The 16,782-nt window shown below is 41.4% G+C and overlaps 1 protein-coding gene across 1 annotated transcript in view; it reads left to right on the top strand.

Moving 5' to 3' along the window:
* srgap3 (SLIT-ROBO Rho GTPase activating protein 3) overlaps positions 1-16,542 on the top strand; it is a 50,759-nt gene extending 34,217 nt beyond the window's left edge. Inside the window, exons 7-22 of the mRNA XM_076110933.1 lie at positions 930-1,151; positions 1,291-1,392; positions 2,191-2,388; positions 2,645-2,729; positions 4,525-4,552; positions 5,318-5,420; positions 6,326-6,386; positions 7,013-7,090; positions 7,200-7,334; positions 7,875-7,980; positions 8,958-9,185; positions 9,334-9,407; positions 11,140-11,320; positions 11,526-11,675; positions 11,782-12,097; positions 12,961-16,542. Coding sequence (XP_075967048.1) covers positions 930-1,151; positions 1,291-1,392; positions 2,191-2,388; positions 2,645-2,729; positions 4,525-4,552; positions 5,318-5,420; positions 6,326-6,386; positions 7,013-7,090; positions 7,200-7,334; positions 7,875-7,980; positions 8,958-9,185; positions 9,334-9,407; positions 11,140-11,320; positions 11,526-11,675; positions 11,782-12,097; positions 12,961-13,407 — 2,514 coding nt within the window. The 3' untranslated portion in view covers positions 13,408-16,542. The remainder of the gene's footprint in view (positions 1-929; positions 1,152-1,290; positions 1,393-2,190; positions 2,389-2,644; positions 2,730-4,524; positions 4,553-5,317; positions 5,421-6,325; positions 6,387-7,012; positions 7,091-7,199; positions 7,335-7,874; positions 7,981-8,957; positions 9,186-9,333; positions 9,408-11,139; positions 11,321-11,525; positions 11,676-11,781; positions 12,098-12,960) is intronic.
* Positions 16,543-16,782: the final 240 nt, after the last annotated feature.

Raw genomic sequence — 16,782 nt, 5'->3', positions numbered from 1 at the left:
TGGCATATGAAATGCATATATAAATGTTAATATGCAGTATTCACCTAAAATATGTTTGCACAGCTCTAATGGGAAAGATATAAAACACATGGAAGTGTGTGATTCGTGTGTCGACAGTGTATCTAATCTTCCTTCGCCGATAATCTGCTTCCTTCAGGCTGCTGCTGCTATATGAATGTGTTTTCACTCAGTTTGCGTGTTTAAAAAGAAGCTAATTTGCTCCCTTTAGTCTTTAATCTATTGAGCCACTTTGACTGAGTGGCGCAAATGAGGCTTGTGCACCAAAGTAGAAAGAGTACTTCCTCAGTGCTAAAGAGTGTTAAAGAGAGTTTACATAGTGATTCACAGAGCTGTCAGCTGCCTCAAGCTCCCTCTGAACCTTCTCACTACCATCCTCTGCTTAATTAGGTTACTTCATCCAGCTCTGTATGATAAGACTCTGTAATTATCCCTGGTGTGCTACTGTGCTAGCTCCTGAAATTCTGTGAACTCCACTTCTATTTCTGAAAGGTAACCCGTAGCAGGATGCAATCTGGGATTTATTCCATTAAATATGTCTGAACATGCTAGAAGGTCATCAAACTAACCAACTTTACTGAAACTCGCACATTCCTCCTTATTCCCTGATAAATCTATATTAATTAAAGAGCAGCGTAACACCAGTTCAAAATCTTTTGCAAGTTTTTGGTCACTTTCAGTGGCCCAACTTCACACGTTGCTGCAGCAGTGATGTAGAAGTGTACTCCAGGGAGTGGTCAGTACATCATGACATCACTGTTGTGTGTGGTAACAGGTGCAACTTAAAACACGTTTTTTCAGCCTTGTGTTGATTTAATCTTAATTATTTCAGACTTTATTTTGCAACTCCATCCACTACTACATTTCCAGAAGGTTTTCCTGTTGATTTATCAGACATTTTATCTCCGCAGTGCTGTGACCTGGGCTACCATGCTAGCTTGGCACGCACCCTCAGGACCTACTTATCTGCTGAGTATAACTTGGAGACATCCCGCCACGAGGGACTGGATATCATAGAGAATGCGGTGGACAACCTGGATTCCCGCAGTGACAAGCACAAGATAATGGATATGCATAACCAGGTGTTCTGCCCTCCAATGCGATTTGAGTACCTGCCACACATGGGAGATGAGGTGAGATGCTTAAAATGCTGCAGATTTAACATTGATGTCACTTAATGAAGAATGTTTATTTTTTACAAAGTAACTATTTGAGCTTCAGATGGATCTTTTGTGTCTGTTGTAACCCATGTGTCCTTCTTCGCCTCCTCAGGTGTGCCAGGTGAGCGCCCAGCAGCCTGTCCAGACTGAACTCCTGATGCGCTACCACCAACTGCAGTCCCGCTTAGCTACGCTAAAGATTGAGAATGAGGAGGTGAGGATTTATGATGGGCCTGTGTCTGTCCAGCAACCCCTCCACCACCACCATCAGCCCCACCCCCCAAAAACAGTCTCATTTACCCCGGAGCCAAGTAGGAGGGCCACATCACCATCTGTTCTCATTGCAATTACACTCCAATGACCCTTTCTCTGCAGGAGGCGAGAATATATTAAGATTGTCACAGCACCAGTGTTATGTTTTCTATGATGTTATATATGAAATTGTCTATTTTGTGATGAAGAGAGGACTTTCTCATTAAATGCCGCAGACACAAAAGTGCAAATGGAGGTTATAATAACCAGGGCCTGTTAGAGTCTCCTGTGCCAATGGCTCTGCCTCTTCCCTGTCTCCCTGTGTCTTGTGCTCTGGAGGATAATGGACGAGCCCTGCCATTACTGGAAATGAGCTTTATCAATCTCAGCACTAAACAAAAAGCCTTCTTCAGTAATTTACATACAATTTGTTTCTTTGCCAGACACTCTTTATTTTCATGTCTTCGTCTGATGTATGCCTGATGTGCGGGTTGCTCTGGACTGATATTTCAATGCTGCACAATATAATTTCTGTGTAATTCAAGGTCATTTATTGTTCAGGGGTCAATTTGTCTTTGATATGAATAAGCTAGTTCTGTAAATCACTCTCTTGCCCTTGAAAATGTCATCAGTTACTTTGGTTCCATCAAGGCTCGGAAAAAAATTGCCGCAAAAAAATAAAATATGAGAACAGACTGAGTATGATGTGATGTTCCATTAGTCATCTTCGTTCCTTTCTATTTTTCCCCCATCTGTGCAGGTGAGAAAGACCTTGGATGCCACCATGCAAACGCTGCAGGACATGCTGACAGTAGAGGACTTTGACATGTCGGATGCCTTTCACCACAGCCGCTCCACTGAATCTATTAAGTCCGTGGCCTCCGAGTTCTACATGAGCAAGCTGAATGTAGCCAAGAGGAGGTCGAACCAACAGGAGACTGAAATGTTTTACTTTTCGGTGAGTTTTTGTCAATTCTGATCTGTCTATCCTTCCAAAATGTTAATGGCCTGCTATGAACTCCCGCGTTGCTCTGCTTTTCAAAATCATACCACCAGTCATCCTTTCCACATGCTCTGCCAATATAAATTAAATTAAACTAGAACAGATTGAATTTATGCTGATTTGAGCAACACTGAATCATTTGACTGGGCTCATGTTACATTGGATTAGTGCTGCTGCTCACTCATTCTTTCCTTCATCTCTCTGTGTGTAGAAATTCAAGGAGTACCTGAATGGCAGTAACCTCATCATTAAGCTGCAGGCCAAGCATGACTTACTGAAGCAGACACTGGGCGAAGGTAAGGAGTCGATTCTCTTTGTCTGTCTTCATCTATGACCCAGAATATCCCGCCACAGCTCTGTAAAATCTCTGCCCTCGGGTTATAATGGTGCTGCTCTGATCTAATAGGCAACAAGCAATGAGGTATAGGAGGCTACAAACACAACAATTTTTTAAGGAAGCAGGAAGTAATGAGATCTGATATTCAAGTAGAAAAACTATCACACTAAAAGCAGACCACATCTACTTTGAAGTATCCATTCCCCATTCTGCTTATCTCTATTGGTTAAAGCATTATCTGGTTAGTCTCTATATGGGGAAGCCGCAGGGAAGGTTTCTATTTCCAGGCTGTAAGAGAAAAGCTTCTCTCGGCCCCTCCCTTCCCCAGGGGTCCCCTTGTCACCTCAGCCGTGAACAGTTTACGCCCAATCAATCAGCAGGACCAGACCCAGACCCCGTTTCTACAGCTGCTCCTGCATCAGGGGTTCACCTCATAGAAAAGGGCATCAGGCACAGACAGCTGAGGCCTTGCAACACACATGAATATTTCCTCATTTCACACATTGGATTCATTCATTCATTCAAGTCTTTACTTAAAATTGTATTTTGCCCAAGCTTTCAGGGCCGCTTTTGCCACCCTCTGTGGCAAACTATCAGCTGCATGCTTTTGCACTCATAAACACGCAGAATATAGTTCATATCACTCTCTGGACAGAGCCGTTTGTATGTCAACGGCATATGGCGTCTCCAGGTACCACCCATGTTTAATTATTCAGGTGATCAATCAGGCTTGCGTAATGCTCATTAGCCCGTTGATTCACCCACGAAATAGCGTGTTTGTGGTGGTTCGTGAGCATGACAGAGGGAACAAGATGAGACTGGTAAGTGCCACATGGTGTTTGCATCTTGCTGCATGTATTAATAAAAACATAATGTCGAGAACTGGCATCAGACAAGATGGTGCTAGGATATCTGCCAGCCCTCGTTTCCCAGATAAGGAGTCACCAATTCCCTTGTTCAGTGAATCTGATTTGTACTCGTCTCTTTTTATGTTTGTAGTACATATCCCTCTATCAATGAGGGACTCTGGCACTTTTCGAATGAATTTAGGGGAAAATCAACGTAGACTTTTGTGCTTATGCTTGAGAAAGTCTGTAATTTTGAGGTTGGTTGGTCAGAGGTAGACAGAGGCTATCACTCAGAGGAATGGTGTCTGGGAAATGTGCTGTTGTTTCTTCACATGAATGCTCCAGAGACCCTGTCCATCTGCCAGAATGATGTGTTGAGAAATGGGTTAGCCTTTGCTCTTTCTGTCCATTGTTATATGGAGGAAAGAAATAATGTTGAAATACTTTCAGTTGATAATCCAGTCACTGGCAGACAAAGACACAATCTCAGTTGATAAAGAAAATCTGGGTCATCTTTAAATTAACTTACTGAAGTATGTGTGTGTTTTCAGTTAAATGAGCCCATGCATATGCTTTTTACATATGCGTGTGTTGTTGGAAACCCATAACAAAAGGCTCAGTGAACCAGCACAGACATCTCCAACATAATATACACACTGCAGCCGCCACCCCCCTTTTCTTTGCTCTGCGAGGGGGCCTATAACCCAACAGGGTCCTCTGGGTCCCCTGTGGTTTCAGCGACGACCGCTCAATAGCTTTTTTTCTGAATGGTGTACGCACTGCTCCATTCATCTCTCCCTCAATAGTCATGTTGTGTCTCATCAAACCCTTCAGTGACACTGGAGTCTGTATAATGTGTACCACAAAGATTTGACTTGTCCCTTTTGTGTTTTTTTGTTCACGCAGGGGAAAGGGCTGAATGTGGAACTACAAGGTATGATGTCCTTTGCCTTTCAGCCATGAAACATTTGCCGACAGCAATTTTTTCAAATCGTTAGAATGTCTTTGGGAAAAGAAGAAAAAAGCATGTTGGCTGTTGTTTGAATACCCAAACAGATAAATATATATTTAAATAATTTAATTATTGTTTTATATATTAGTTATATTTTACTACATTGCATGGCAACATTGCACTAAATGAAAAGCACTGTCTAAACAAAGACCATGCTCAGTATATAGACATAAAATGGATATTAAATATATTAAAGTTGGCGTAGAGTGGCCATGGCTTTGCAGTTGCCATTGTCTTCTCCAAAAATGACACATCTGCTTGCACATACGACATAATGCTTTTGTGGTTTCTTTCGAAAAGGATTGTCATATATATGAATATGATGAAACTTACTGAAAATAATGTTGATGATTTTATTGGCCTTGTGAGTCATGTTCATTAATCTGTGCTGTGTTTTTAGTAAGTCAAGTTGCACAACCCCTCAGGGGTAATTAAAAGGCTGACTTTCATCATGCGTCAGTGATTAAAGATCTCACTTTGGGTTTTTCTCAACTATTTAAAAAAAACTATTAAACAACTATTAAAATTTTAAAAAATGTAACTTTACTTCACTTAAACAGATGTTTTTTTACTGATCTGTTTTAGAGGCTGTTTTTTTCATTCATACCTGCTTTTGAGCCTCCATGTTTGGTTCTACAGTTTTCACAGAATATGGTGTTTTTGTATCATTTGTCCATCATTTCACAGGCCCCCCACCCTTCCCCCCAAACCACAGAAAATGCGGAAGCCTAGGCCACGCTCCGTGTATAACCATAAGCTGTTTAACGGCAATATGGAGACCTTCATCAAGGTACCTCTGCTGGTGTATGACTGAGCGGCCCCTGTGGAGCAGGAGGGGAAGGCGGCTAGAGCCTTCGCTCTCATTCTCTTCGTCACTTTGGCCTTCTGTTCCTCCCTCTTCCAGCTGCCCTTGAACGTGCTATAACGCCTCTGTTTAACCTCTAATCCTCCTCCTCCCTTCCATGGTTCTGCTGGTGCAGACAGAGCAACAGTCAGCTGTCTCTTTATTCCCCTCCAGAACAATTTACTATCTCTGGCTTTATTTCTAAACCCACTCTTTCAACGATTGAGAGACAGCAGTGGATCTGCTTTGTCCCTCACTGCACCCAACCCTTCACTGCATTTCTGTAGCTTTCCTATTGCCAGTCCTTGTGCTTAGCCTTCTTTAACCTCCAGACGGGTGATTCGTCATCTGAGCTTTTCTAACTTTGTGCTTCTGTGCCCTCTCTTCCGCTGCTACTCTGTGCTTTGCGGCTTTCTGTCCCAGAGGAAGAAGGAATGCCCGTACCCGTGTTCAGGTATCTGTTGTTGGAGACTATAGTTCAGGGCACAAGGGCACTAACCTTCTAGACGAATAGTGGAAATATACCGGCTACTGCTCGGGCTACACTTGCATGCTGCTACTTAAAATTTGCATGTTTTTGTCTGTTTTACACCGCTCATGAAATTTGCTTAATAAAATGTTTCTTAGGGATTAGTTTTGTGATAATAATTAATATGCACTAGAACAGGAGATTTTTTATTTTTTGCGTATTGATAAGATAATCTTTATTTATGTATTTAGACATTGTAGTTATAGTTACTAGTTAATAATGGTGGTAATACAAATTACTCTTTTAGTAATGTGTTTATTTTTTGCTGTTTTTTGTCCTGCCTTGTCTGTATTCATTTATTTTTCACATAATTTCATTTCAGGATTCAGGTCAGCCAATCCCACTTGTTGTCGAGAGCTGTGTCAGACACATCAATCTGTACGGTAAGTCTCACACCATGTTGCCGTGACTACTACCTCTGAGCGAAAGGGCAGAAAAAGAAAGCAAACTATGGAGCCCTTTGAAAACTCCTTCAGCCTCATAAGAAGTGACAGCAGACATTGGACGAGGCAATCTATTTCCACAAATAACCTCAGGTACTGACCTGCTCTGCTCTGCACCTCGAGTCTCTGAGGCGCACAGCTGCCTGCCAGTGATTTGACAAGCTCATAACAATAGAAAACACACACACAGAGTTTTGAAAGTCCCATTGGTCTTGGTTTAGTCAGTTTAGCCCCCCCCCCCCCAACCGTGATTATAACTCCTCCCTGTCTACCTTCACATCTGTCTTCAGCTCATTGCTGTAGCCTGCAGGCCTTTCCTCTGGATCTGGACCTAATGAAACTCCCGAAAACTGATTAGGAGCCCTCTAACTGAAACCATATGTTGCAGCCTCACTGAGGGGCCCTCTCATGGAAAAATACGCATCTCCCTTTATGACTAGATTACATTTCCTGCTCTGTGTTTTGTGTTTCCAATGGGCTCTCATGAAGCTGGCACTGGGGTTTGGTGATAATGGTCGCTAGTTTAACTCTGAATCTCTGAATCCTGGGTTGTATTTTTCTTTCAGGCTTGCAGCAGCAAGGCATATTTCGTGTGCCGGGATCACAGGTCGAAGTCAATGATATTAAGAACTCATTTGAGAGAGGTGAGTCAAAGACAGATGGTGTTTTATTCCCCCTTTTCATGTCACAAATACTAACAGGATAAACCCATCAAATGTCACCACTGAAAGCACACATATATCTCTTAATCAGGAGAAGATCCCCTGATTGATGACCAGAATGAGCATGATATCAACTCAGTGGCAGGGGTGCTGAAGCTGTACTTCAGAGGACTGGAGAACCCCATCTTCCCAAAGGAGCGCTTCCTGGACTTCATCTCTACCATCAGTGAGTCACGCACAACACAAAAGCCATCGCAGTCACGAGTGAACTGGTTGGATAGCAAAGAGAAAACACACCTTGCAGTTTCTTATAAACTCTGTTTTACTGAAGAAGAGAAAGGCATGCACCGCAGCATATGGAATCAATCCCAATACCAGGGCTCTCTGCCTGATGTTTAACAGAAAGCCAGGAGGAAGACGGGAGTGTAGGCCACATCAGTCTGCCGTGTGCAAGCTCACCACAGAATAATTTCCCCGCTGTTTCTACAGTAATAGTTTGATCACTCAGTGTGCCTTAGGAGTCTGGTGAAAGGCAGAAGGGGGCATCTATTAAAGTGTCAAATAACAGTTTTCAGAATCTCTTCTGCCTTTTGCTTTTGCTCACTTTGATAAATGCTTCTCTCTAGCGTCTGGTATATATTATATTTCAGTGGACTGTTGTTAAAAGCTTGGTGCCCATATAAAGTTTAAAAGCTATATTTATCCTGTTTATTGCGGTACAAGCCACTGTTGTTCCACTTGTCAATGTATGTCCTCTGTGTTTCAGAGCTGGAGTCTGGAGCTGAGAGAGCGCATCACATTCAGCAGATTACTGTGACTCTTTCTCGCGCCATCATTATCGTCATGAGATACCTTTTTGCTTTTCTCAATCAGTGAGTTTGCACTGATTCAAATTGCATTATAAGCCACAGGTCCTGGTGCATACAGACAAACATGTAGAGATTACTTTATTCTTTGAATCTTGAACTTAACTCACATGTAAATGTGATTCTGATGGGGAAAATCCATGTTGAACAAACACAAAATAGTCAGTCAAGTGAAAAGACAAGATCGAAAAAAAACAACCCACCTGCTATTTATTGCTACATCTGTCTGCAGTGTTTTAGGAGTTATTTATGGTCTCGGAAACTCATGCCTCGCTAAAGCAGGATACCTGTCCTCTTATAATGGACGTTATTAATGCCCCTTTTACTGGGTTTGCCTGCAGAACAAAGAGTTTGATTTCATACCCCAGGTTTTATTCTGCTCTTCTACACCCCCTTCATTGTTGGAGCTATTGCAGCTGTGGTTTCATTGCTTAGCCTCAGCTTGCTGATATTGTGCAAGGACTGATTATGACTTCCTCTTGTACCACTGAATGATTTGGCCACCACTGTGTAACGCAGCATGTAATACTGTATGTCAAAGCTGTATTGAGTTGGATTTTTTACTTTAACGTGGATTATTTAGCAGCTGTAGAGCCAGTTGTTTCTTACATTCACCAGGCAGCAACATGACTCCAAAATAATGATAATGTTGCTCCTGACCTGCTGGATGTATTAAGTTGCTGTTTTGTTCGTCATATGGACTTAAAAGGAGATAATATGTCAGTATTGGGTGCACAGCTTGTTTCCACTGTCCCTAAGTGGCCAAACAATTCTGGCATTGCAGGTTTATTATGGTAATAACCAGTCTAATAATGTATGACATAATATATCACCCAAAGTAAACAAAAGGAAAGCCCTAGCACAAAAAACATTACAGACTACCACTAGACAACAACTTATACGTTCAGTTTTTATGTTACCTGACGTTGTTAAAGGTTGCTTACATCTTTAAACACACAACGCTGCCCTGTCCCGTCCCTCAGTGTCTCCCAGTACAGTGACGAGAACATGATGGATCCATACAATTTGGCTATCTGCTTTGGCCCAACCCTGATGCCCATTCCAGACGGACAGGATCCTGTATTGTGCCAGGCTCATGTTAATGAGGTCATCAAGACCATCATCATCCACAATGAACTCATCTTTCCCAATCAACGTGAGCTGGACGGCCCAGTGTATGAAAAGTGCATGACTGGGGGGGAGGAGTACTGGTGAGTAGTGGCGGTTAGCAAAGACCAGTTATGTTGAGACTACAGTTGTTTTGGTTCAGAGGAAAGTGTTTCATTTTAAGCTCATAAAACAAATATTTGTAATGTTCCAATGTCTATAGAGCGGTGACTTTTCACTTTCCATTCACAGTGACAGCCCACACAGTGAACCAGGAACTATTGATGAGGCTGACAATGGAACTGAACCACACACCAGTGATGAAGGTTAGTACATCGTTTTTTAAGAAGAGGCGTTGTTATTACCCAGGTATGTCCCCAGGGATGGCAATGTTGATCCGTTGGTCTGTTTGTCAGTCAGGTCCAGAATGAAATATCTCAACAACTATTGGATGGATTGCCATGACATTTGGTTCTGACATTCATGGTGCCCTGAGAATGAACTGATATTGGTGATCTTTTGACTTTGCATCTAGTACCACAAGCATGTTGACATTTGTGGTTTTGAGTGAAATTTCTTGACGATTGGTCAGATTGCCATTAAAGTTGGTCCAGATATTTATGTTCCCCTCGGGAACAACTTTGGTGATTCCCTGACTTTTTCTTATGTCAGTTTTTTACTTTTGCTTTATGACCAAATACATTCAGAGCTAGCTTAAAATACTTTTTTCTGATAATACAGCTTACATTTAGAGAAGTGAAGTTCACATCTTGGCAAACAGTATTACATGGTTTTCACATGAGAATATTTGCAATGTGATTTGAGTAGTCCTTGTGGATAAGATAGCTGTATAGATTGACCTTTTTCATTTAGTGCTTTTGACTGAGAGATGAGTTGGGAGGTTTGTGCTGCAACAGCTTATGATTGCAACGGTCTTTGTGATGTTTGAAGTTGAGTAAACAGTGTTGGCATGCAATGCTGCCTCTTTGATCTGTCTTTCTCTCTGTGTGTGTGTGTGTGTGTGTGTGTGTGTGTGTGTGAGAGAGAGAGAGACCCTCTCCTCTTTCCACCCCCTCTCCCTCTTCCCCCACTTGCTCTTTGTTCAGTGTTAGTCAGCAATTCTCCTGAGACTTTCTCCTTTGTGCAGTATTTCCCCAATTCTCCTCTGAGCTTTGAATGCATAACAGGGCCAGGCACGAAAGCCAAAACACGGGTAATGCACAGAATAGTATCTCCGGTGTCGTATGTGAAGAGTCAGTGGACAGGTCCAAGTACTTGTGTGTATATCGAGTGTGTGAGGTCAGACTGGGGTAACCCTGTCTTTGAGCGTCATTTGTGCTGTTGGCTGCATTTGTAATGAGGGCTGCTGACCCTTTTTTCTTACTCTTACTTGAAATCGACAACTCGGACTGTTTGTCAGTTGGTGTCCTCTGGCAGCAGTTAACTTATAATGAAAGAAAAATAATTTAGTTTCAGAACTAAGCAACCAGAGGGTACCTTTTTCTATTTTCATTACTTTGGAATTGAAACCAAATTTGAGGTTTTTTTTCAAAATAGGGGTGCAGAACTGTTAACATGCAGTTAACTCTGGCTGACCCCTGCTGGCTGACATGGTAAAATGCACTGCAGACAAGACAAGGTTGTTTTTTTTTATTTAGGCAAAATCCTCTTTATTCATCAGACTCATTGTGACCTATAATAGTTATTTCTCATACAGCATGTTTTAACAGAAGTGGCTGTTTGTCATGCAATCACTAGTTTAATAGTTATTGCTGAATAATTTCTCCATATATATGTTTGTTGTATTTCAGCTTTCTTTAGTATGTTTGAGGGATTTACAATGTAAACTGAGTGATACTGACTTAAACTTTTTGGAGATAATATTGTATACTGAATCATAACAATAATGTGAATGCAGTCCAAGATCTCTTGTTTTTTTAATTATTATTTGTTTTATCGTATATACGCTTTTTTGATCTATGTTAGGGTCTATTTAGAAGTTGATAAAGCTTTTTGTTAATGTATATACATAATGTATATGTATATTTATGCTTTCAGAGGTTGAACAGATTGAGGCCATTGCTAAGTTTGACTACGTGGGACGTACTCCCAGGGAGCTGTCCTTCAAAAAGGGAGCCTCTCTGCTTCTGTATCACAGAGCATCTGAAGACTGGTGGGAGGGACGTCACAATGGCGTGGATGGCCTCATCCCACATCAGTACATTGTAGTACAAGACCTGTGAGTAACAGCACTTTATCTTGTGTCGTGTAATTCTCTCACTCACATTTCAAATCATCATCAGTAAAGCTGACAATATTACTAAACTGTTGGGTTGGGCAATGTTACACTGAATATTCCTTTAAAATGTAATTACTGTAGGTATAAAGTACATGTACTTCTTGTGTGTGTTTTATGCTCACCATCAGTGCCTCTGCTCTTTCAGGGATGATGCTTTCTCAGATAACCTCAGCCAGAAAGCAGATAGTGAAGCGAGCAGTGGACCATTGCTGGATGATAAGGGTTCATCCAAAAATGATGTCCCATCACCATGTGAACAATCACCTGATTACAACTTTGGAGGAGTCATGGGGAGGTGGAAACACATAAGAATAACACATTTCTTGTTATAGAAGTTCTAGTGAGTGCTACTGAGGAGTTTTCCCGTTTGACTGTTGGTCTGATCTGATCCCTGTCTGCAGGGTAAGGCTACGGTCCGACGGAGCTGCAATCCCTCGTCGTCGGAGTGGTAAAGACACACACAGCCCAACCAGAGTAGCTGACACTCCGCCGAGGGCTGCAGCCTGTCCCAGCAGCCCACACAAGGTGTCCATCAGCAAGGGTCATATGGAGAGCCCAGAGAAGAGGCGCATTGGCACCTTTGGCAGTGCAGGAAGCATCAACTACCCAGACAGGAAGGCCTATCCTGAGGGTCACCCTCTGAGACCGGTGCCGGGGGCCACTCGTCACAGCAGCCTCGGGGACCACAAATCACTGGAGACCGAAGCTCTAGCTGATGTAAGTTGGGAAATTTCAGGTAGAGGCAAAAATGATACAGAGAAACATACTCTTTTGATATAGTTTGTTTATATGTTTGTTTGCACTCTGGTCTTAGTACCAAAAATGAATACTAACTTGACTCAAACTGATGGGCTTTGATGGGTCATTTCAAAATGATATGCAGTATATTGAATGCAGCCGTTTGATTGTGTTTTAAAAAAAACACACAAATAACAATTCATCTAAAATCTCACAATTTAATAAACATTAAAAGGTTTAAGTGATGACGTATCCCCAATAACAAATGCTACCACACTAGTAATGTTAGCCAGCTGCCGTCTTTTAGACTTGAGGATGTGTTGTTTTTTTTACATTCCATGCACGCAAAGTTGAGCATTTGTTTCCGTAGGAACTGCATTAACATTCAGCAATAATGAAAGATTGCAGACTTTAAATTCACTATGATGGATTACACAACACAACAAGTTTGAAGTTTGCAGAAATTAATGGAAAACTAAGGGGTTCCTATAAATGTAGGAAACTGTAGGCAGTTTATTCAGAACTGTGCTGCCAGACTTTTGACCAAAACAAGGAAGAGAGAACATACTACCCCTGTTTAAGTTACACTCCATTGACTCCCAGTATCTTTTCGATTTTAAGGTTCTTTTACTTGTTTTTAAAGCGCTTGGTTTGGAACCGGCCTACATTGCATACTCTATCAGTCTCGATAAGACTTTATAAGCCTTCACAAGCTCTCAGATCCTCTACTGCTAGGCTTTTAAATACATACAATTAGACACACAAGAAAAATAAGTATTGCATCTTTTTTTTTTACTTTAATTATTATTTTGTCCCCCTCATCTTCATCCATCCTCAACCAGGACATAGAGAAGACGATGACTACAGCGCTCCATGAGCTCCGTGAGCTGGAGCGACAGAACACCGTGAAGCAGGCTCCCGACGTGGTCTTGGACACTCTGGAGCCCATGAAGAACCCAGTTATCTCTGAGCCTGGCAGTCCTCTGCATACCATTATGATCCGTGACCCGGATGCAGCCATGCGCCGCAGCAGCAGCTCTACCTCTGAGATGATGACCACCTTCAAACCCGCTCTCTCTGCCCGGCTGGCTGGGGCTCAGCTACGCCCCCCACCCATGAGGCCAGTGCGCCCTCCTCCTACTCAGCATCGCTCGAGCAGCTCCAGCTCTTCAGGGGTCGGCAGCCCTGCTGTAACTCCCACCGAGAAGATGTTTCCAAGTAACAGTACAGCTGCTGCTTCTAACATGACTACGTCCAGTGATGCTGGAGATAAGTCTGGTACCATGTAGCAGAGGTGGGAAGGTTGTAAAGTGAGGGGAAAGCTTATGGAAATTAGTGCTGATATGTGAGAAGCAGATATGGATATTTTCCTCTCTGTTTTCTGCCTGACTTAACTCATATATTCAGGAAGCTCTTGAAGCGAGCCTACAATATGTACCACGGTGATAAAACGGTGGAAGAAGCTGTAGAGGTGTGATAGCGTAGAGCTCCACTCTCTTTGAAACTTGATTTAGTTAAAAAATATGTGTATAAGAATACATATATTTCAGATTTACCTCAGTTTCAACAACAACAAAAAAAATATCTGTAACCATGTTCTCGTTCCAGAGATTCAATGAATGCAAGTAAAGCAATACTTGTGTGACATGTAGTATTAGTTTCCACACAGCACACGTTGTCCAGCTGATGTTTCAGTCACTCCTGCTGATGTGGATGAAACACCTCGTCTGGACGGGTGACATTCAGGCTTAAATACCATGTCTGGTTACCATTTAGGTCGCAGGCCTTAAGGCTGTACATACAAACTTACTTGAAGTCGCCATGCTTTCTGTTTGTACTATAATACAGTGTATGTTGAGCAAAGTAACAACTTAGTGACATTATATACTTCTGCATGCGGGGTTCGGATAAAATAAGGAAAACAATAAAGACTTGCATCATTGAGAGATGATGATGTGGGATTTTCTCATATGGTCATTGGAAGCGTAAGATATTAGTCGGAAACCCTCATTTTCTTGAATCAAGTTTCAGATGTCCAAATATTTGACAAAGGAATATGTGGGGATCTTACAGTATTTTATTTAAAATCTGCTATCTGTGTGGTACTTTAGATATTGCACTTGCAGTCGTCCTGTTCACAGCTAAAGATAAAAACATCCTGGCATGAAGATGATCTCTGGAGTCTGAGACATACTAACCAGAACTTAGCAAAGCAAGTTGTCCCCCACCACCGTGTACGGTTGGACTGTGGGCAGACTTAACTAATGCATCAACTAATGTACTGTAGGAATCCTGTGGTAACCTTGTACATAATATATAGCTCGTCATTTTTGAAGTGTTAATCTTGTACAGGCTGATACAAAAAAAAGGCAAAGGGTTGTCTGTGAATGGCACTTAGAGTAAAGATCATTAACCACCTTCTTATCATATTCAGTAAACTACAAACATTCTTTTTAACTGTGTGAAAAAGGTAAAAAAGTTTACCTTGTGCTCTGAGCTTAGAATGCATTTGGTAATTGTACTGTAGAAAACCTGATTGCTGTTGAACGAACAAAGCCTGAATATATGTTTTTGACACACTCGCCTATTTCCACCCTCAGTTTGCAAAACTTGAACTGCTGCCACTTCAGGTCTAACTCGGGTGATTTTGTCATTGCAAAAGATAAATGGAAAAATACCCTCTGACAGTTCCTCTCTCAAATTTAAAATGTGATACTCACCCAGAGAAACCTGAGCAGTAGATGTTGTGACATACTGTTATCACAGCTATCACAGTTTCCTTCCTTCCTGCCCTTTTCTTATCCTTGTTGATAAATGCAGTTATGCTCTGGCTGCAGACTTATTTCTTTTGTTGGAAGAAAACTAAATAGATTTATATGTACTGTACCTCTTGTCATTCTGACAGCTCTAGTCCAGAGACCTTGTTATCCGCATCCCAAAAAGCCTGCTCTGTTCTGCATGCTTTGCGCTGTAATGTCTGACTCATATTCTGCGGCAGTTAAACAATGGCTGTATGTGGTGCCTTGCCTTGGTAAAACGCACAAATTAATTCAATATTGGATTTTAACATTTATGGGGATTGGGAATGATGAATTAAGCTGCTAGTAGCAGTTGCTAAAATAAAAGTGAAAGAGAGTAATGCTTGATTGAGTGAAATCAACTGAAATATTAGCATGTAAACCAGATTCCACTGTCAACTGCAGTCAGTCCGTACATTCTGCAGTGTTACTGAGATACATGTGAGCTGACTATATTTGCTTGTTGTCAACGGATTGATTCACACACAGAGCTCCTACAGCCAGAAAAAGGCAATACAGTATTTAAAGTCAAACAGTGCACTCACATCCTCTGCTGGTTCCTGCTGGTATCGCTTCTTCTTGTGACAAACCAGTGGATACCGTCACCTTTAAGAGGGCGTTATGATCTGGAGATAATATTAGAATCTCTAAGCTTATCCATATAGTTATATTTGTCTGTCCTGGTTACAGCTTTGCACCGGTGGAAAACGATGAAGATAATGTTGCAAAAAAAAGCATATGTTTATTAAAATACGAAGAAAGCACACAAGTTCAAACGGTGAAATTATCATCATAATATTTAACAATAATATTTTTGTTTTTTTATTTATAGACACTGTGTAAGTGGAGCAGAAGATTTGAGTGCCTTTTGTGCACAACATCAATTTTTATTGGACTTTTATATTTACTTTTTTTACTGTAATATGTTGTCTATTAGTTGTTTATTATAAACTGATGTTGCTTTTTAGCTTTACTTTCTACTGCTACTCAGTCGTCAAACCACCACAAGGAATTCATTGTGTAAAGACATTCCTCTCATGAATTACAGAAGAATCATCATGAAAGGCTCGTCTGTGTTTGGGCTGGTCTCTGAAGACTACTGTATACCCGATCTGCTGGTGAGGTTCAGTGGAATCATCTCACAATATTTCTCAGATTTCTTTTGTTTTGCGTGTGAACTGCCTGTGCTGTGGTTGAGCCGTAACTTGTCATTTAGCTCCTTCCCTTCATTGCAGTATTGTTGGAAACAGAGAGACTGATATGGACCGTCCTCCTGCAGAGGTTATAAGGCACACAGTGCGCTCTCCTTCTCCCTAAATGTGATAACAGACATTTTCTTTCCTGGAATATATGTTGAAATTTGTAACACTGTTAGTCTGCTGACATGAGAAGACAAAAAGTTAATATTCAAAAAGGACACCACAGTAAGAGAGCAGACTGCCATGTTGTGGGGACCGGAGTGTGACTTGCTGTCACACTGTTTACCTTCTCTTTAATTGTTTGTCTAGTGATGCTGTTTGTTGATGAGTGTCTGGTTGGTTGAAACCCTGTGATGTAATGTACACCATACCACTGACTGGATGTAGAAAACCCCTGCAATCAAATAAAACCATTATTGCTCTGTGATCTGGATATTGTGAGTGAATCGTTTTTTAATTAGTGGTGCCAAAACACCCATCTGGTTCCAGTTGTGACAGAAAGATGAATCACATCATCTAAAATATAACAGATAATGTTATGAAGCGTTTTTTTCTGTTGTTACTTCGATGTACCATACTTTAAAAGTATTGTTAAAAAAACACCCTATAATAAGAATTGTTAAAAAGCTCAGGTTGACTGACAGTGTCAGGAAAAATAAGCAACCAA

Source organism: Anarhichas minor, unplaced genomic scaffold, assembly GCF_050575085.1.
Source record: "Anarhichas minor isolate MPS153535 unplaced genomic scaffold, ASM5057508v1 ptg000043l, whole genome shotgun sequence".
Taxonomy (NCBI): domain Eukaryota; kingdom Metazoa; phylum Chordata; class Actinopteri; order Perciformes; family Anarhichadidae; genus Anarhichas; species Anarhichas minor.
The sequence above is the reverse complement of the archived record's forward strand: the minus strand, read 5'-3'. Positions and strand labels throughout refer to the sequence as shown.